Source organism: Eucalyptus grandis, chromosome 6, assembly GCF_016545825.1.
Source record: "Eucalyptus grandis isolate ANBG69807.140 chromosome 6, ASM1654582v1, whole genome shotgun sequence".
In the NCBI taxonomy this organism is placed as follows: domain Eukaryota; kingdom Viridiplantae; phylum Streptophyta; class Magnoliopsida; order Myrtales; family Myrtaceae; genus Eucalyptus; species Eucalyptus grandis.
In genome coordinates, this window is record NC_052617.1 from 30,730,871 (window position 1) to 30,752,277 (window position 21,407).

Below are 21,407 nucleotides of genomic sequence, written 5' to 3' on the forward strand. Positions count from 1 at the left end.
TCAAACTCTCGTTCAACTGACAAAAAGAAACTGAAGGTTCAATCAGCAGAGGTCAATTCAAAAAGAGATGTGGCTTAATCGTCACTCTTCTTCGGTGAAAATGTAGATGCGGAGCAGGCTTTGCAATGGGTTTCCAATCGAGAAACTAAGCACAGTGCACAACTAGATCAACTAGATAGGGGGGGAGTTTGATGTTTTAAAGCAGTACAGGATGCTCACAAGTGGAGCTCAAAGTTTCAGAAACAGGACAAAACACATGGGAGCCCCCCATCATCCATCCTGTCCAGTAGGAAAGTTTTCACCATTCTTTGTCATTGTTGCTTTGCTTCTCGACAATATCAGCCCACCAGCTTCATCACTTGACCTCCCCTTCCACCAGAGCATCCCAATGATTGACTCTCCACAACTCTTGCACAGTGCCCAGTAGCATCCAGAGCTCCTTTTCATGGCGGAGGCCAGGACCAGCACCAGCACCACCACTGATGGATCTCCCATAAGCAATTTAGCCCCAGACCATCTTTTTTCAATCTTGCTCCTCCTACCGTTTGATTCAATCGTTTGTTTCTCCATGACTTGCAAAAAGTTAAGGACTTTAGCATGCTCCGATGCTCTCTGGGAGTCCATATGCAGGAGAGACTGGGGACCCACCTTAGTGGATGCCCTCAAATCCTCGTATTATCGAGAGGGTGAGTTCCCATGGATGAAGATTTACAACCATGTGCTTCATCTTGACTCCGTCGCATGTCATAATCTTTCGGAGACCGGTGGTGGTGAGATGGTGTTGCCCAGCCCAAGGGCCTCTCACTCTCTCAACTTCGTGTCTGATTGCTTGGTTTTGTTTGGCGGAGGCTGTGAGGGAGGTAAGTCTCTTATTGCTCTTGGAACTTCAAGTATTCAATAAACTGTGCTTTTTATGACCAAAATAAATAAATAAATAAAAATAAATAAATAAATAAACTGTGCTTTCTATTTCCTGAATATGATGATGATCACTGTCAATATGTTTGTAAGATGATGGGTTTTCAGTGAGCATATGCATACTTCCCAATTAGTTAAGTTCTCTGGGTTTCTGTTGTCTTCAGCAGAAATACACTACCATGGTCTGCCTAGAAAGATTTGTAGGATTTGGATTGTGTTTTCTGGCCACGTGATTTATATCTGATTCTTCTTCTTTTTTTTTTTTTTTTTTTGCCCCCAATTCGGAGCTCCCTGTACAAATGGAGCTTTTGTAACTGCCTAAACTTGCCATAATTGATGGGCCTCCAGGCTCAGGATAGAGCCCAAAGTACATTCTTTAAGTTTCCGTAATTGATGCTCTAATGCAGGCTTACCTAATTCGTATATATGACTGACAAGGCATGAATATGTCATTGCCTCGATCATGCCTTTTTATACTCCCAATGCTACCGATAATTGAAAATTGACAATGATCGTCACACCATCAAAACAATATAAAGCCATGGATGAGAAGTGTAATATTTGCTGTCTGAGAAGCATTTGAAGTGAACTAGCTTAGGCATTGGTTTAATATAGAGAGTCCTTGTTGCTTGGTATTGACAATGACCACCATGAATATTCCTTAGCTTGCTATTGTCCGTGACCAAAATGAGTACCGCTCAGCATTTTATTGAGATGAAGCTGCCAATGGAAGGGGTAGATCATCAGAATAGCTCTTGCAAACTTGTTTGTCTCCCAAAGAAAATAGACTGGCACTTTGCCTTTCTGAGACGAGGTTCTGTTAGCATCATCACGGTAACTTTTCTTCCTCCTAATAGCATTGTTTCAATGGCTCAAACCATTACGAAGATAGCCAGAGAGAGAATGTGGAATTGATATTCACGGGTGACCATCAGTCCTGAATTCTTTAATCATGATCGGAGGGGCACCAAAAGCGTAGCCTCCGTCCTTTCATCTTTTGGATACTTAGTGGGGAGAGGAGGATTGCTTTTGGTTTTCTAATCTGGCCCTATCAGTATATGAACACTCGGATTTGCTGATTCACGAGAAATCCTTGCTGACTGACCTCCTCATGGAATGATATTAGATGTGGAATTGTTCACATTTATCTAACAGCTGATGACTGTCTTCCTGTATTCAATTTTTGATGGTTTTGCCATACAAGCGTTTGCATCATAGAAATCCTTTACCTTCTAACTCTTTGCTCAGTTTTGATTCTCTTTTCCTTGGTGAACGTGCTTCAGTGATATGTCATTTCAATGCAAAGTAGTTTCTGTTAGACCAGCTTTTCTTATGTGGATGTTAATCATTAATCCGGTATTATTTGCCTCGCATCTTCGTATTGCCCCACCCATGTAGCTCTCCGCATTATTGCTTCGATCTTTAGTCCGTGGTCTGATTGCTGGTGTGATAAATTATCCTAGCTTTTTCTAACCATTCTTTTTTAAGGATCTTTTAATTCAGGAGAGGAGTGACATAAAAAGTTCATAGCTTTATTAGCAAATTGCTTCTTCAAGGATGTACCTCATGCATCAAGCTCTGTAAGAGTTATACAGGATAAGACTGGTCCCAAATGACAATTCTGAAAAACCGAAAAATGATCTCTTTATAGTTTGTTTCCTAAAAGGGAGAGTATATTCTTATATCAAATGGTTCTTGGAGCTGAGCATCTGTTATGGTTGGCTTGAGCAAGTGGTTCATTTGCATTCAACGGCAGAGTAAAACTTTTTCGGCCATAGTAGATCAGCAAATGCATGATTTCATTATTGAATACTGTTCTCTTTATCTAATATCTTGATCACATTAGGACGTCATCTCGACGACACTTGGGTGGCGTATATTGGACAAGATTTTAGGAGGAGATTAAGATGGCAGAGGGTGAATTCAGGCTCTCCAAGTGGAAGATTTGGGCATACATGTGTGGTGATTGGCGATTTCCTTGTTCTGTTCGGAGGAATCAATGACCATGGGAACCGCCAAAATGATACGTGGGTGGGGCAAGTCGCAGGGCATGAGACTCTGGGCATCACGTTATTGTGGAGGCTACTTGATGTGGATTCAATCGTACCACCAGCCCGTGGAGCACATGCTGCATGCTGCATCGACGACCGGAAGATGGTTGTCTACGGAGGAATAGGGTTGTATGGCGTTCGATTAGGAGACACGTGGGTATTGGAACTGTCTGAAAACTTCTGTTTAGGAAGATGGCATGAGGTTGTGACTCAGCCATCACCCCCTGCTCGTTCAGGTCACTCACTGACTTGCATCGGGGGAAGCCTAGCAGTGTTATTTGGAGGGAGAGGATTGGGCTACGAGGTGCTCAACGATGTGTGGCTCTTGGATTTGTCTGAGGGCAATGGGACGTGGGTGGAATTGTTCTACGAGTTAAGTGATATACCCGATGGCGTTTGCCTTCCAAGAGTCGGCCACTCGGCTAACCTCGTCTTAGGAGGTCGCCTGCTAATTCATGGGGGTGAGGATTCATGCAGGAACCGAAAGAATGACTTTGGGTGTTGGACATTAAAGCAATTCCATCCATCAGATTCCAGCCAATTGAAGGGAAGTCGTGGAAAAGATTGAACTCCAAAGGTTACAAACCCAACGGTAGATCATTTCATCGAACTTGTGCTGATCATTCAGGAAGATACCTGTATGTATATGGGGAATGATGGATGGCTTGATTCAACCTGCAGAATCATCCGGCCTCAGGTTTGATGGGGAGCTCTTCCTGGCAGAACTAATGCTTCGGCTCTGAAGACCAGTAGAATAGGTGCAGTTTATCATTTTGTCTCGGTCGCTTACCTGGTCCTGTATGTACCGCTGACTCTACGATTAAATGATATCCATGCATCTAATAAAAAAGGAATTAGACACGAATCTACTCCTATTGGCGAGGTTGTTTTCCGTGGGATACCCTAGAGCATGGAAAGATAAAATCCTTAAATGGCTTATTCCTGACCATAGTCCTGGGGTGTTGGTAATCACAGGGGGAGCATTGAATTGCATTGACCATGTTTTTTAGAGCTCTTGATACTTGTTATAAGGAGACCAGAAAGGAGACACAAGTATGCTGCGCCCAATGCGTCAAATTCCAATGGACAATTTCATCACGAAGTAGTTCATACCAGAATGGTTCCTCAAGAATCAATGGAGATATAACACTAGAACTTAAGACAGTTACAGTATTGGTCCCGTGAAGCCTGCATTTCTATACATGGTTAGGGGAGACACCATTCCCGCCCCTTGTTCCCACTGAACTAGGCATAACGCATCATAACCAAAAAATTGCATCCCAAGTACCCAATAAAAGAATCAGTCGGAAACAAAAAATTACAATCTTAATTTGGTTCTCCACATCTCTCCGATGACCTTCTTTGGTGATGGATCAGCCGGTCCTTTGTCTCGCTGTCCTGATGTGAAGTAAAACCACCCATCCCAGAACCCAACAAGTGTAGTCTTCACACGGTAAGGAGTTTACCAATCACAGACCATTTCTGCATCATTTCGGATATGACAGAAGTAAAAGGCAAAAAGTACAATTAGTGAAGTGTATCAAATAAACTGAGCTCTTCTGAATGATATGAAATTATCAAGGGGTCTGTCCATTAGCTGGAGCAATCAAAGTTTATTTGTTGTATTGACCTAGGAGAAAACATCTATCTCGAACAGGTTAGTTCTTTGCTGAGTAAAATGGGGAATGGGAAGACAGGCATGGAACCTGGTGATGATAAACCATGTAATAGCATCGTAGCTGAATGTACTTAAGCAAAGGCAGTGACATGACCAGAAAAAGGACATAACAGAACCCAAAAAAGGAATGAGAATGAAGATCTTTGACCTGAAAAGGTAGTACCATCTTGTAAAGCCCCCAGAAACCAAGATTCACAGGATGTCAAAAAAATAAAAATTTGCGAAATGTGTTTATGCTTGAGATTTAACAAAAAACCAAGCTTCACAGGATGCCAAAGGAGAAACCTCGTAAAATATGTTTATGCTTTAAACTTTGACAAATTAATCATTCAGAATTGTAAGCAATGCAACAACTATACTCAGTGCATGATAAGGGACAAAGAGAACCAAATGGCCCTGAGATTCAGGAAATATCATGAATTTGTAGAGCAGGATAACTTGAAAAGTGTTTAAGTGACCTGATGAACAATGGACCAATGGCATACAAGGAGAATAGGCAAAGAACCATACAAGCAATGTTGACAATAAAATATGATTAATTAGGCAGAGCTTCAAACCATGATCAGTGTTGTAACGGTGAATACGATGAGCATGGTTAATTATTTTATCTACCCATCTACGTTCCAAGGCAAGTGTAGACACAGTTATGGGCATGTCTTCTTTCCAACTATAATGAAGAAAGGAGTTAATACCAGTGTATCTAAATTAAACTGAACCAGTTCCCCGTTAAGCACCATCTTCTTTGTCACGGGATGCTTCTCCGTTGTGCCTCCAGCAATGATAAGAGAATTATTAACATGAGCCCAAGCAAACTCGATGTGGGAGTTTGGCTTTATCATTGAAGGTAATACTTTCCACTTGTTCTCATCGTCCAGCATGTAAACATCGCCGTAAACAACCTGACAGAGTGAACAAAGCATTGCCTTGGTTAAGCAAAAGCTAAATTTATCAAATAGATGCTATAGGTAGGCAGTCCCCTCGGAACACAAAAAACAACAAAAAGTATACTGTAGAAGACACATGAACAGATGAACTGAGAAAACCACGAAGAGATATTAAGTTATATAACAAGAATCCAATGACGTCGACCAGGTCAACAACATAAGTTTTCCCGTCTCTAAAGAAATTTTGAGAGGGACACTAATCAGGCTACCTCTTTTCTACGGGAGCATTTGAAAATAGGCGATCCAGGTTTTGCCATGAAATCACCTTCTTGACCACCTATAACCATCAATCGGTCACAACCACAACACAGGCCCTGCATGGAAATAATTTCAAGGTGAAACAACATAGAATTGATTAAACGTCTTTTAACATTTCGGAAAGGTGATGATGCTCATGCGAAAATCCAATAGAATGCTTATGTGAAAATCCAATGGATATTTGGAAATGGAAATGCCTCTAACAAATCGCATGGGATAAAGGTCCTCCAAGTAATCTTGAGTTTCTTCTTTCCAAGTAGTCAATGTTTTTACACTGAATCCATACATTTCTCAAAGATTAAGGGAAAACCATTAAGTAGATGTCTGCATTTATGAGAGTGATTCTACGCCTACAGTGATCAAGTGCTCCTTGTTGTACAAGATTGTTACTCAAGATATATAAAATTTTCAAGTGAGCATCCTTAAGAGCAGCAGAAACAACTATAGCAATGGATAACCATGCACTGAAATAAATTAGAGAGGATATCTCCAAAAAAGGGGAAATGAACCTATGAGGTCCTCCACGGGAATTGTTATTTCATTCCTCCATTCCGTCTCCAATGCTTTTCCATCCTTCACAGCAAGACTCCAGTGCTCAACTGCAGGCGTATGCCTATTTTCTTTGCTGCCTCCCATCACATGAAGTCTACCTCTCCAAAGTTGGGTTGCAGGTGCATACCTAAAATTCGCAAATTTAAAAACGTCCTTAAAGGAGAGGCAAGAACAATTCCACTGATTTCGACAGGAGTAAAATCCAATTGGAGCCATTTACAAAGAAAAATGATAATTGCAATAAGGAAACAAGTTGGGAGGAAAAAAAGAACAAACGATATAGGATCTCACATATTCAGTATGATTTGTAAAAGCTCATCATGCTCATAAAGATTATTAAAGTACTCCCACAGAAAATTACCCCAGAAAACAAGAGTATGATGATAAGAAGTTTCTCTAGAAGGCCTAAAACTTAAGATTTGGAGAACAAATAATGTACCTAGGAACCGGTAAAGGGAGCAAGTCATGCCACTGCTTGGTCTCAGTATCTAACACGAAATTGTGTGCTGTAGGTCCACGACACTGTGGACCATATTGTCCTGTGACCACATATATATATATCCCATCTGTCACCATTCCCAAGTGTGAATGAGCCATTTCTTTTGGCATGTCAAATCTTCCTCCCCAAGTATTATCTGAAAAGTTGAATATGTCAACATGAGAATGCACCTGTTTGGCCAACCAAAAATTAAAGCAAAAGAGGAAGTGTCAGAACCTCCAGGCTCAGATACAGTACCATACAATGCAAAACACGCCAACTTTACATCCGTGGTTAGATATGTCTCCTAAGTGAGAAGGCAACATGGCCGAAGGAATACATGATAATACTATGAGAGCACTCGCGATTAGCATAATAAGAATATGACATGAAATATCTCATGAGGAATTTAACAGGGGAAACAAGGTATCCAACTCAAGGTGATCACACATAAACTCAAGTCTCACCAGTCCAATCCCAAACATCGCTCATTTGCCTCAGAAATCAACTCACATGGCTCACAATTACTGAAGTAATGATGCTGATCCAAGTACTTTAGTACTACATACTCCTGGCACGTTTGCATGTTCTTCATATAACAATTCATGACACTAGACAACACAAGCAAGGAGGCTGGTCCAAACAGCATTTCTGGGAATTAAACCAATCTCGAGTCATGCTTCCGTGGCAATATATTTGGGATTTAGCTGACTGAGCCCTTCATTATCTACCCAAGGCAAAAATGAATAAATTTCTTGCTTTTTGTCCGGCATAGTTCTATTTATAAGGCTTAACATAACAGGGGACGCAAAGTTCACCACAATGCATCATTAGAGTAACAAAGCAACAACAAGAATAGAAAAGTTCCCAGGAGGAGCAGCAAAGCTGCCCAGTTAACATAGTACGAGAATGATATAGACATTTAAGTTGATAGCTTGCTTCCTAGTCCAGATAAAACACGCCAAACCAAGGAGGTCGGTGGGGTGCTTACAAAATCAATAGTGCTGTATCCGGCGAACACATAAAGCAGATTCTTTATCTGAATTGCTGCCCCATCTAATCGAGGCACCGGCGCAGGAGCCATCCTCTCCCATTTCAGCTCCGGCCCAGGTAAATCTGCAAAAGTTGCAGACAAGACTCTCCCAGGAGCATCATCCCTCGCCGCAGGTCGTCCCTATAAAAGAACACAACCCTCTTGGCCTTCAATTACGCAGGTCAACGAGAAAGCATTATTCATCGTAAATCCCGAATGAGCAAGTCTCTCCCAGCATTTGCAAAAGCCAAAATCGAATCGTGGGCCATCCTTTCCCCAGTAAACAAACAAGAAAGTGACCGCGACTAGCCGAAACAGGGAGTGCGCAAGAATGGGTACCTCGAGGGAGCTCCGATCAGGGGTGCTGGGCACGGTTATGCTGGAGGGGGGATTGTCGGCAGCCCAATTGGAGGAAAGAAAAGAAGAGGAAGAAGTGAAGCGCGGAGAAGCAGCCCAGAAATAGTCGTAAACGAGGCCGCACCCTAGGAGGAGGACGCATCCGAACACCAATCTGGCAGATTTATGCTTCCCCACCGGCCTCCCCATCTCCCCGATTGGGCCGGAGATCTGAGCATGTGACGATGGTGGCGCGGCTCGGATCGGAATCTACGGCCGCACCGATGGATCCAGAGCTCGAAAGGCGAGCAATTGCATTCACACTTGCGCAGGAAGGAGAAGGTGAAGAAGAAGGAAGATCTTGCTTCCCCAAAGTGTTCGTCTTCCACCTCCCCTGCTGGGGTCAGTTCTTTTCACGTCCTCTCTGTCATGGTCATGGAGATTTTAGTATTTTTACTACAATTAAAAAAGAAAAAATATATACGTCATAACACGCAAAATCTCAGAAAATAAAGATGATTGTTTTACTAAATAAAAAATCAGAGGATGAAAGCTAGCGCCCGGCCCCCGAAATCGAAGCGTTCGAGGAAGAAGTCGAAATCGAAATCGAAATCGAAATCGACATGGAAAGGGAGAGAGAGGGAGAGTGCCTAGGAGGAGTGGGGCTCTGATTGGCGTCTGACCGACAAAGGCGACGCCGCTACCCGCGAGACCGAGTGAGACGAGGCGAGACGAGAGAGAGAGAGAAATTGTATTAAAATTCGAGAAGACTTCTTCACTCTCCTCCTGCCTGTTACCTCGAATCACATTCTCTCCATAAGACTAACGCGTTTGGAGTCTTTTATCTAACAAAGACAACAGAGAAGGAGGAAGAAGGTCTCTAACAATGACAATAGAGGAGGGAAATGGCTTCTCGTAGCAACGGATTAACTCCCTGTGCATGTCTTGGTATCAAAGAACAAAGTGTAGCTTGACCAACACTAGGTTCCAACCTAATACTCCATGTGCCATTGCTTCTTATCATCCCCTTTTTCACGCGCTTCGAGGCTTTACGTAGACATGACCATACCAAGTATGCTTGCCCATGCCACTTCTTAATGAATTAAGAGCCCGTTGCATCTATACTCTAGGTGAGTGGTTGTAGCCCTGTCATGATTTTGAATGGACTCTTGCTTGTAGATTTGCTTAGTCGCAAGTTATGGTTGCCGTCTCGTCACAATCTTGAATGAGCTTTGGCTTGTAGACTTGCTTCGTTGCAAGTTATAAGAGAACTGGACTACATTGATCAACTTTACTTAATTTGATTCTAGCATTGTGCTCACATAATGTCCAAGGCACAACTCTAGGAGCGTAGTCATATGTTCTATTTGACCATCACTTTGGGAATAGATACTTGTGAAGAAGTTGAGATATGATCCCAAAAGCTTAAATAGCTCGGTCCAGAATCTCCTAATGAATTGGGGATCGCAATCGCTTGCAATCGATTGTGATACTCCCTAATACTTGACGACGTGCTTCATAAATAGTTTGACTACCTCATTGGTCGAACAATCTTCTGTTGCGGGCACATATGTCACATACTTAGGAAACCCATCCGCCATGACTATGAGAGTTCACCACGCTTTAGACTTGGGCAAGTTCACAATGAAGTTGATAAAGACATCCTTCTTTGTCTTGGCACCTTATTGCTTGGTAGCCTTCCATTCCGTTCCTCAACGGCTTTCTCATCTCAGTTCTTCTCACCATTGGCGGACGTGGATCCATTGTGATTAGGAATGACTTGCTGTGATACTACTTGTCATGGATCGATTGATCTAACGTTTTTCTGTGTGATCTTAGGAATTATTTTTAGGTTGGCATTACTTGCTTACACTCACAAGAGTTTTTAGAGAGAGAAATTTTGGAATACCATTACTTGTGAGATGATACAAATGAGGGGGAAGAGATCTTCCCCCTCATTTATACAAGCCTAACCACAGTTATAAATCGCTCCTCAATTTAACAATAGAAATTGCTTCTTCCAATTTACAGGATTTATTACAAGAGTGCACAAGTACAATGTTGTCTACCTTCAGGAGTATTTTAGAATACACAAGAAAATCCTAGGACTTAAAAGCTTCGAGGTCTAACTGTTCTTCGTGGATCAGCCAAAGTCCTTCGTTCGAAAACCCTTTAGGTCATGTCATTTCTATAGGTCGTGAATATTGCCTCTATAGTGGGTTTGCTTTCAACCAGACTCGAAACTAGTACATGGCTTGTTCTCCTAAATTGACGGTTTAGGCCATAGCATAAGAAACTGATCAAATTTGGTTTCTTAATTTTTTCCTTAGGAACCGAATTGGTCCCTACGTAAATCTACCTGAAACCAATCGGTTTGATCCTTGATGAAATGAGGCTAGTCAAATAGATGGGTGGGATTGTGTTTGGGTCAGATTGCAAATGTTTTGACCCAAATTGACCCACTTATACACAATATATATTCAACAATCCACACCCGACTTCGCCTTTACCTAAATCATATGTGATCTAGATCCGTATTTTGTAGTTTTTCTTATTAAATTGTCGCATTTGAAGAATGGATAGTTTTTTGACCGAAAATAAAAAAGACTTGGTGACTTCATGGACCGACTCCATATTTAATTTGGGTTGTAAGTAGGCGACTAAATGATCCATTAATATTCGTCCTTTTTGGACTTTACTTCTCAAAACCCATCCATGACCCATATATTGAGTTTTATGTGACTAATGTATGACGGGCCAATTCCATAAAAAAACACGAACTTTAGGGTTTGGGACAAATCTGCCCAAACTTTATTTTGTCTCGAAAAAAGTATCAACTTTCACCCGTGTCCCAAATCTGGCCTGCCGTTAACTCTCCTTCACGATCATCCGACTGGCATTTCCACGTCGAGATAATTCTTCTCCTCCTTCTAACTCGGTAAAATTCTCCGACGAGACCGTCACCTCTTCTTCGTCCCGATCGTGCGCCTGCTCGCTCACCTCCTCCCACTCGAGCTCCGCCGCCAGATTCCTCTGTGATTCCAAGTCGAACAAGCACACGTTCTTGGATTCTAGACACTCCGAATCCGAATCCGAATCGATGCTCACCACTCGCAATCCCGCGTGCCGCAGATTCGCCTCATCAGCCCGTGGGCGCGTCGGGTGGATTCGAGATCGATTCCCGCCGATCCGAATCGATCCTCGGCCTCGATTCCGCACCACCACCAGCGGCGGCTCCAGGTCTGACCCCGACGGCGTCTTCAGCATCGCAGGCTGAGCCGGAACCATCAGATCCCGAATCGGAATTGGAATCGGAATCGCAGGCCGACGAGCGCGCGGCCGCGGCGGGGGCGACGCCGGAGCCTCCGGCGACGTAGAAGGGTGAGGGGAAGGTGGGGTTGATGTACCACTCAAGAGGAAGCTGGGTTCTAGGGTTTCGGGATCTTTAGGCGGGCGCGCCATCGGGCGGGGGCAAATCGGCTGATCGGAATCCGCTCCCGGAATTCCCTCGGACGAGGATGGCCACGAGAAGATCACGAGGCGGCCATTGACGGACTCTCTCGTTTGTTAGTGATCCAGCCATTGATGTTCTTCTGGTTCAAGAGGCGTTCGTGTGGAGGGAGGGAGGGATAGGCAGGGGAGGGGCAGGAGACGTTTTCGGATCCGGTCGGATGACCGTGAAGGAGAGTTAACGGCAGGCCAGATTTGGGATACGAATAAAATTTGGTGCTTTTTTTTGAGACAAAATAAAGTTCGGGCTAGATTTGTCCCAAACCCTAAAGTTCGTGCTTTTTTATGGAATTGGCCCAATGTATGACTCATTTTAACAAGTGTAAGTGAACATATGGATTTGTGATTCATTTTGACAACTTTACGATAAAATGACCCGATTATTCGCCCTTGATATTGATAGTCACTAAGGGGCTGTTTGGTAACGTTCCGGGGAACACACGTTTTTGTTTTTTTGTTCCTTGGAACAAAAATAGAACAGAAATGCGTTTGGTAAATTTTTTGTTCCCGAAAATAGATTTGGAACAAAAACGAGAAACAAAAAAAAAAAAATCGTTTCTTGTTCTTAGAAACAACTCAAGAAACAAGTTTTTTTTTTTTCTTTTTCCCTTCCTTTCTTCTTCCCTAGCTGGTCATTGGCTTGGCAATGGCCGGCAATTGGCCAGACAAGGCTCGGCAACCTCGCTGGAACCTCGTCGGCCCTCGGCGAGGTTGCCCTAAGCTTGCCGACCACCGGCGAGGCTCAGGGGAGCCTCACTGTGGCTGGGCGAGGCCCCTCGAGCCTCGCTGTGGATGGGCAAGGTTGAGCCTCGCGGTGGCCGAGCGAGGCTTGGCCTCGTTGTGGCCGGGCGAGGCCTGACCCCGCCCAGATTTGGCAAGGCCGAGCCTTGCCGGTGGTTGGCGAGGCTCCCTTGAGGCTGACGACCTTGTCTGGCTGGTCGCCAGCCGGCCATAGCCAAGCCAAAGACCGGCTAAGAGGAAGGAGAAGGAAAAAAAGGAAAGAAAAAGAAAAAATATAATAAAATTATTAATATACTAAAAGAAATTTTAAGTCACAAAATTTTTGGGATTGTACTAAACATGTTTCGTTCCCTAATGAAATTTTTTATAGTTACAAAACGCCTTAAAATACTCAAACTGTTCATGAGAACAAAAATAGAAAAAAATGTTTATGAAAAAAAAACTATTTCCAGGAACAGAAACGTTACCATAGGCACCCCTAATGACTCATCTCATAGCCCCCTAAAGTCTCCATGCCCCAAAAGTCTTAAGCGCATCCTCACTCCACCAATCATAAATTATTTCTAATTTCCCACTATTAAACTCTTTTTGGGGTAGAAAACCCAATTTTTCATCCCATCCGAATTTCCTTTTCCATTTTTTTTTTCCGAAAATCATTTTTCCGCAAAATTTCGGACTCATCGAAAATTCATTGAAAGATGAGACGATGTCCAATAAATAAATCGTGACACACTTGACTGTCCGATTCCCGAAACCGAATTAAATTTCGTGGTTAAAATCGATCGAACGCGACTTTAGTACGACCTAACCTATCAGGTAGCTTTTAGGGATTTTAGCCTGTTTGATCCATGGTCGATAATTTTCGATTCACGTTTGTGCATCTTTGAATCGTAGACAGCCCTCGGTCATCATAAAATCGCGAGGGTTCAATTACGTGTCATGAATATAATATCGATAGAAAATCAGGTTATTGCCATTCGACGCGAATATCGCAATCGTGCAGAACCACCCACAATTCAACTACGTATTTCCATCGAATCGACCTATATCCGTTCGTTAATCGATTTATAACGGTATCGTACTGACCCTTGCTGATTATTATGGTCGAGCGGTCGATTTCTGATCAAATTCTCTAGTTTGTCACGTTTATATCCCTTAACGGCCTCATCTAATAAATTAGTTAATTCGTGAGCGATTAGTTCCGAGTAAAATGACCATAAGCGCGTCAACGAAACAACCATTTCACATATATCGAAACGGGGCCAAATTTCGGGATGTCACACTCACTATCATGTAATCAGCATGGATTTGAATTTTACTAGGCTCTCAAATGCTGTTAGTGAGTGTTCCTCGAAGGGTTGGCTGTGTTTGGCGCATTTTGATTATAGCCATTGTTGTTTTCCATGAACCTGGCTCATACAAGGGCAAGTCATGGACGCTTGTTAGGTGTAGAAAAATGACGTGTCAACTTTCCGGAGAGCGATTGCTTCACGCCTCACCTTTTTTTCCCTCCTATAGTGGCTTTGTATCCACATCGTATCTACGTTGAAATTGACCGTAATTAAGGAAATTAGGCGAAACAAATGTAACTATTATCCTGACCATAGGAATCTCTGTTGATAAGGATAGTCTAGCCAACCCTTCAGAACATAACTCAAGCCCAATCATATAACGGCTAGTGATCTGGTTTGGATTCCACATCAAGATTGATTTGATTGATTCAATCTATTTGATTGACAATTGGATCTTGAAGACAAGATCTTTCTATACGAAGAAACTTTACTTATGGAAACCAAGATTCCGTTTGTATGGGCGATCGGAATCAATTTGGGATTCTACCTTTGTCACTCAACGGCTACCAAATCTTCTAGATACAGAGCTGTCCAATGGGTATATTGGAAGACGATTCTCCGGGATGTTGTCCAACGGCTAGTTTGGAAGTGGAGAAGTATTTAAGGAGATGAAGGACCGATGAGCAAGTAAGAGACAGAGCGTAGAATTTATAATTCCAAAGTCTGAGCGACTTTCGATTATATACTTGTCTCTTGAGAGCTTAAACGTTTGTAATCGTGAGAGAAATACCAAAAGAGTGACTTAGTGAGATAGTGTGATCTACTACTAAGTATTTGCACTCGAAGTTGTAATCTCTTGCTGATTGCATAGTGGAATCCAGCCAAGAAGGCTGTTAGCGTGGGAGAGTGGACGTAGGCTTGGATTAAGCCGAACCACTATAAATCTTGTGTTCTTATTCTCTTCCCTAACTCCTTTATTTTACTCGAAGTTTATTTTATTCCGCATATATTTGCCAAGGTTTATTTTATACACCTATTCACCCCCTCTAGGTGTTCATACTAGCACTCTCATCTACACCGTAGATGAACAGTGTAGCTGATTCACAAGATTACCACTGCACGTCGCCAAACTGATTGAGTGCTTCTGTTTGTCGCATTGCTTGATTCAGAACGTAGCTAGGATGGTAATAAACGATATAGGGCCATTAGCATCAATCAAAAGGCAAGTTGATTGACTTATATACCAAGCTACTGGCTGCGTAGAGCATAAGAGGCAAAATATGGCCCGACAATATACGAGGAAATAGTAACGTTTTAAGTGATGATAGGGTATTGTTGTGGAGAAACGTTAGTTAGGAAATAATTAGTTACCTCAGAAAATCGTCAACCGTATTATAGCCAGGGTTAATCAACAGGTAACAATTGTGGAAGCAGCCCTCTTCTCATTAGGAATCCAGAAAAGGAAAAACAATAGACATCGAAACAATATTGCTGATGGTTTTCCACGACTCAAGAACCTAAAGGTTAGTAAGTTGCAGAACTTTCCTGGATGTCCAAAGCTATAATGACCTGTTCAATGCTGACAATTTCATCCACGCCGCCAACTTCTACCTTCCCGGTCAGTCCAGCCTTTCTCAAGCCTTATAAATACCTCCCACTCGCGGCTTAATCTCCAAATAATCGAGCCACACCCACCGTCTCATTTCCAAGTTAATCCCCATGAGGGCTTCAAAAGCTCAATGCGTAGGGTTTCTACTCTTCCTCATCGGCATTCTCCAATGTAAAGCTTTGGCTCGTTATACTTTCGTCGTAAGTTCAACTGAGTGTTATACTGACATTTCCACATTGTCATATGCATGCAAACATTGGTTGGACTGCATTGCTCAAGTGCGTAAGATATTACAGGTCGAGGAAATGCCATACAAGAGATTATGTAGCACGAAGAACATCCTGACGGTGAACGGGCAATTTCCTGGGCCGACTCTATACGTGCACAAAGGCGATACCATCATTGTTGATGTCTATAACAAGGCTAAATACAACATTACCATTCACTGGTATGAATAGTGTTTCTCAGCTTTCACATTATGAAGCATTGTCTAGAAGATGATTCTGTCATTAGCATCTAAGTATAATAGCCGTGGTCGTTAGATAGAATTGACCTTCTATATGTGAAAGTAATTTATGCGTCTTCCTTATCGCCATAGACGATCCACAAATTTTGAGAATATAGGCACTCAAAGGTCATCAGGCATAGCCCACCCCATTTCAAAACATATGGAGAGCATGACCTATTTTAGTAGATTTCTATGTTCATTACTAGCTTTCTTCAACAACTTTTCATTATTTTGTTAATATAGATATGGTTCTCGAGAACAATTTCTCAACGTCATTCCATGGTTGCTTGAAAATTTGTCCTAATTGAATGTGGACAATCTTACTGTAGGCATGGCGTGAAACAACCAAGATATCCGCGGTCTGATGGACCAGAGTATATAACCTAATGTCCAATACAGCCAGGAGCTAAATTTAGTCAGAAGGTGATATTCTCCATGAAAGAAGGGACCTTATGGTGGCATGCTCACAATGACTGGTCAAGAGCCACTGTGCATGGAGCCATTGTTATTTATGCCAAAAAAGATTCAAGCTATCCTTTTCTGAACCTAATGTTGAAATACCTATTATATTAGGTAATTCACAAATTTGGTTGAGTAATTAATATGTGCTTGTTGGCTATTACATTTTCATAAAAAGTATAGCGCAATCAAACATAATTGATCTTTGATCATTCAAAATTTCAAACATAACGATATATCTTCAGGAGAATGGTGGAAGAAATTGATAATGGAGGTCGATCATGAAATGCTCAGAACCGGGGGAGATCCAAATGTTTCCGATGCCTATGCTATCAATGGTCAACCTGGAGATCTTTACCCATGCTCAAAGCAAGGTTAGAGACGCCATGTCTAAACTCTTCTTCTTCTTCTTGGCCTAATTTTATTTCATTGTTCTTCCACTTCTTACATGGTTTTTGAAAAATCATCAAGTAAAGGCAATAAGGTTGCCTAGTGTGATAGAAATTAATGGTAAAATTAAACTACATCTCCTACACCTATGGTTTTTATATTCACATATAAATGTCAAGATGCTTACTTGCTTTGCAAGAGATTCCCATAGTCTTTAATGCATGCGTATACCAACATGTAAGGATGTGACCCTGCATCTACTTGCTTTCGAAAGCCATATAACATTTTAAAAGCTGGACGAACCATAGGGTCGTCCTAAAATGAAATTATATGCACCGTGTAATTTCCTAATTGTCAGTTTTTGGGGTTAGCAAGAGCTGTTGCCATCCTCTTATTATAATTTTCTGTTCTTTAATATGAAAAATGCCTGTCTCATTCCTGATGCAGACCCATCTCCCACCCAAGGCTGTTGAACAATAAGTTATAATAATTATGCTATAAATTCAACCAACCATCAAAATAAGAAATGTTGGTTTACCATGCTCAGATGGATAGTTCCCCAAATGGAATATTCAAACGGTGGGACTTTGTGCTTAAACTAATTTTGGCTTAGACATTAAGTATGGTATCTTGTCTACAGTTTTTCTTCCGTATGTTTGTAATTATTTACAGTGTAATTTTGTTTCAGACACTTTCAAATTAAGGGTTGAGCAAGGCAAGACGTATTTGCTGCGAATAATCAACGCGGCCATGCAAGACCTCTTCTTCTCCATTGCCAACCACATCCTCACCGTCGTCGCGACGGACGCGAGCTACACTAAGCCCTTAACGAGAGATATCATCAAAATATCTCCCGGTCAAACCATCGACGTCCTCCTCAAAGCCAACCAAAACGCTGACCACTATTATATGGCTGCTAGGGTTTACTCTAGCGCTCTTGGTGTGGCTTGCGATAACACAACCGCCACAACCGTGGTGGAATACTCTGGAAAGTATGCTCTAACCTCGCCAACTCCTTTGCCGCAACTTCCTTATCACAACGACACTTCCGCGTCGGTCAATTTCACCGGCAGCCTCCGAAGCTTAGCGAGCGACGAGCACCCCATCGACGTCCCCAAGAATATAACCAATCATTTCATCTTCACGATCTCCGTTAACTCATTCCCGTGTCCAAACAATTCCTGCGCGGGCCCCAATGGGACCCGTCTTGCTGCAAGCGTGAACAACATAAGTTTCACGAACCCCTCGATCGACATCCTCCAAGCTTATTATTACGACATCAATGGCGTGTCGGAACCCAGCTCCCTAGCTTCCCACCATACATCTTCAATGTCACGGCCGATGACTTGCTGCTGGACCTGAACACGCCGAAGTGCAGGATGTTATAGATGAAGCCAAATATTTTTAGGGGCTTTTTTGTCTTTTTCATCAAATTTGTTTTTAGGTTAAAAGTGATATCTTTATATTAGCGATGGCAAGATGCTAGCCAAAAAGACGCTGAAAAAGAAAATAGAGAGGCAAGAAAAGAGAGAAGAAAAAAAGTGAGTTTTTTTTTTTTTTAATTTTATTTTATGAAGGTTCTCAATCTCTTTGTGCCTGATCTTGAGAGAAGATCATCGTTGCATTCCAACTTTTTTTAAAGTCTAGTGGATTCACAGAGTGCCTCGCGCGGAGACGTAGCCTAGGTTTGAGTGAACTTCGTTAACAAATTTACTGGCGTGTTCTTCTGATTATATTATTTTAATATTATATTCTGTTTAGTGAATTGTTTGCGAGCGTTATTTTTCTGGAATTGACGTGCGATTTCGTAACAATTGGTATCGGAGCCTGCATTGGCTAATCGAGAACATCGATGGTTTTTCAGTGATGTTCAATTGAAGGCAAACAATATGACAGGAGATAAAATCATAATCGATAAGTTCGATAGGCAAGATTTCGGATGGTGGAAACTACAAATCGATAATTATCTTTATCAAAAAGATATCTATGCACCACTTGAGGGCTGGAAACCTGAGATGGCGGAAGTGGATCCGATGCGAAGCCGGATAGAAAATTCTTGATCGAAAGGCATTAGGTGCGATTCGTCTAGGGTTGACGAAAAGACATGGTACCACATCGCGAAAGCGATGGATATTCTAACAAATATTTATGAGAAGCCGTCCACATCAAATCAAGTATTTTTGCTGAAGAAACTGGTTAATATAAAGTTATCTGATAGAGGTTTTGTGGCAGAGCATATTAATAGTTTTACGCAGGTCACTGGTCAATTGGAATCCACAGGCATAAATTTAGATAAGAAGCTTCAAGCTTTATTATTTTTATGTTCTCTTCCAGAAAGCTATAATACCATAGTGCAGGGAATTTCGAGCACCATGAAGGATGATTTAACTCTTGATTATGCTTTGAGTAGTATCATGGATGAAGAGATGTGAAGGAAAGTCTCAGGTGGAGATAATTTTTTTGCATCTACATCTCAACAGTACTCACAGTGGAGAACCGTGGAAGAAGTAAAAGTAGAGGAAGATTCGGTGAGCGTGGCAGATCACAACCAAGGGGTAAGAGATAGGTTGCAAAAGATGAGTGTTGGTTTTGTCACCAAATCGGACACTGGAGGTTTCATTGTGAAGCCTACAAAAAGAAGCAACAAAATGAGAATTAATGAGCTAATGTGGTTAACGATGAATCTTTGCTAGATAACTTGTGTTTGTCTGCAGGGTTTGATTTGATGACAGATAAATGGTTTATTGATTCTGGTGCTTCTTTTCATTACACCTTGCAAAGAGATATATTTGATGATTATGCCAGTGGAGATTTCGGACAAGTGGTTGTGGGAAACGGTGACATGTGTCCCATTGTTGGAAAAGGAACTGTGACTTTGAATATCTCAGGTGGAGGACGTCTAGTTTTGCGTGAAACTAGACATATTCCAGAATTAAAGAAAAATCTGATTTCAACCAGTAAACTTGACCAAGAAGGTTTGGTAACAACCTTTGGATGCGGAGAGTGGAAGATAACCTCATGGGTAAGAGTAGTAGCAAATGGAAAGCTTACGGGTACACTTTACCTTCTCCAAAGAGACAATATCAGTGATATGGTTGCAATTACAATGACTACAGGTAATTTGTTTACTTTTTGGCATTATCGTTTGGAACATCTTGGTGAAAAATGTGTAAAACAGTTACACTCGAAGAAATTACTTCCAGGTTTGAAAAAAGTTGAGTTAGATTTTTGTGAGAGTTGCATTTATGGAAAACAAAAGGTTGTTAGTTTTCAATTGAATGCACTACAAAATAAAAGCCAGAAGTTAGAGTTGGTTCATACTAATGTATGGGGACCTGCTCAGAAACTCTCTTATGGTGGTAAGAGATATTTTGTCACATTCATTGATGATGTGACAAGAAAGACTTGGGTCTATACTCTTAGAGAAAAGTCAAAAGGATTCAGGATGTTTAAAATGTGGAAGACCATGGTAGAAAAAGAGACATGTTATTAGATTAAACCTTTGAAGTCTGAAAATGGTGGTGAATACACGAGTAAGGAATTTGCAGAATATTTGAGTCAAGAAGGCATACATGGGTTAAAGACTGTTCCTAGAACTCCTTAAGAGAACGGTGTAGCTGAAAGGATGAACATGACTATTCTAAAACGTGCGAGATGCATGAGGCTACACGCAGGTCTCCCACTACACTTATAGGCTGCCATAGTTGATGCAATTATTTATCTTATTAACAAAAGTCCATCTAGTGCGTTGGATGGAGAAATACTACAAGAACGGTGGTTAGGTAAAAAGATTAATTATTCTACAAGAAGGCAGTGCGGCAAGGAGTCAGCTGGTGGAGGCAGGTGGTGCATGAAGGGAGTTGCTAGTTAACAAACCGCTGAGGGATCGTTGAGTTGACCGAGACGTGGGCTAGTGTGGCTTCGTGCGGCTTGCGGCCGTTCGGTGGAGACGTGCGGACGAAGAGCAGCTTCGGTGAGAAATCTTTGGGCTTTGCTAGTGTGAGGGTATGCGGTCAAACGAAAGCTTTGGTGGAGTGGGCTGTTGACCAAGAAGCAAACGAAGATGGCTGGCAGAAGCGGTGGAGTGAGAACTCGGTGAGCTTCGGTCGTGGGGAAGACGCATGGCAGAGGAAGTAGTCCGCTGGCGATCGAGAGATGGGGCAGAAATGAAAAACTGTCGGCCGAAGGAACAATTAAAGAAAAGCAAGAGTAGCTGGCTTCGTGGAGGCGTCCGCTCGAAGAGGATGGAGGAGGCAACAAGCATGATGAAGAAGCCGGATGAAAGTGGAGGAAAAGTCCAAGATAATCTCTCAATTTAATCAATGCTTGGTCTCCCTTATTCCACATGATTATCCTTCTTGTCCCCCCAATACTTTCTAGCTAATTAAATCCACCATTTAATCCAAATTGAAGTCATAATTGTAATCCCTTCCAAAATTCTGAATTTCACTAATTTGGCTTCAATGTCTTCACTAAATTTCCAAATCGAGGTCTAATTTCGATGGAGAAAAATCCTGTACAATTTTCTACAAGTCCCCAGCACTCAAAGGCTCGGCTTTGAAGTCCAAATTTCCTTTAATTTGGCCAATCCGAATTCTCACTATTTTTCCGCAACGTCCGAAGCGATTTTCCGTAAAAATCTCGGAAATT

The 21,407-nt window shown here is 42.0% G+C and overlaps 2 protein-coding genes across 2 annotated transcripts; one reads left to right on the forward strand and one right to left on the reverse strand.

Annotated features, from left to right (window-relative positions):
• The first annotated feature begins 45 nt into the window (after positions 1-45).
• LOC104423266 (F-box/kelch-repeat protein At1g51550) lies at positions 46-3,817 on the forward strand. The gene is given in 4 exon segments (XM_010035776.3): positions 46-860; positions 2,765-3,460; positions 3,463-3,615; positions 3,618-3,817. Coding segments are annotated over 4 exon segments (1,359 nt in total). The 5' UTR covers positions 46-445; the 3' UTR covers positions 3,713-3,817.
• A 220-nt stretch (positions 3,818-4,037) lies between these two features.
• Positions 4,038-8,952, reverse strand: LOC104423267 (kelch repeat-containing protein At3g27220). Its single transcript, XM_039315662.1, is given in 10 exon segments — positions 4,038-4,430; positions 4,433-4,451; positions 5,340-5,546; positions 5,801-5,889; positions 5,892-5,905; positions 6,359-6,374; positions 6,377-6,528; positions 6,841-7,070; positions 7,871-8,053; positions 8,252-8,952. Coding segments are annotated over 10 exon segments (1,260 nt in total). The 5' UTR covers positions 8,459-8,952; the 3' UTR covers positions 4,038-4,287.
• Between the last annotated feature and the right edge of the window lie 12,455 nt (positions 8,953-21,407).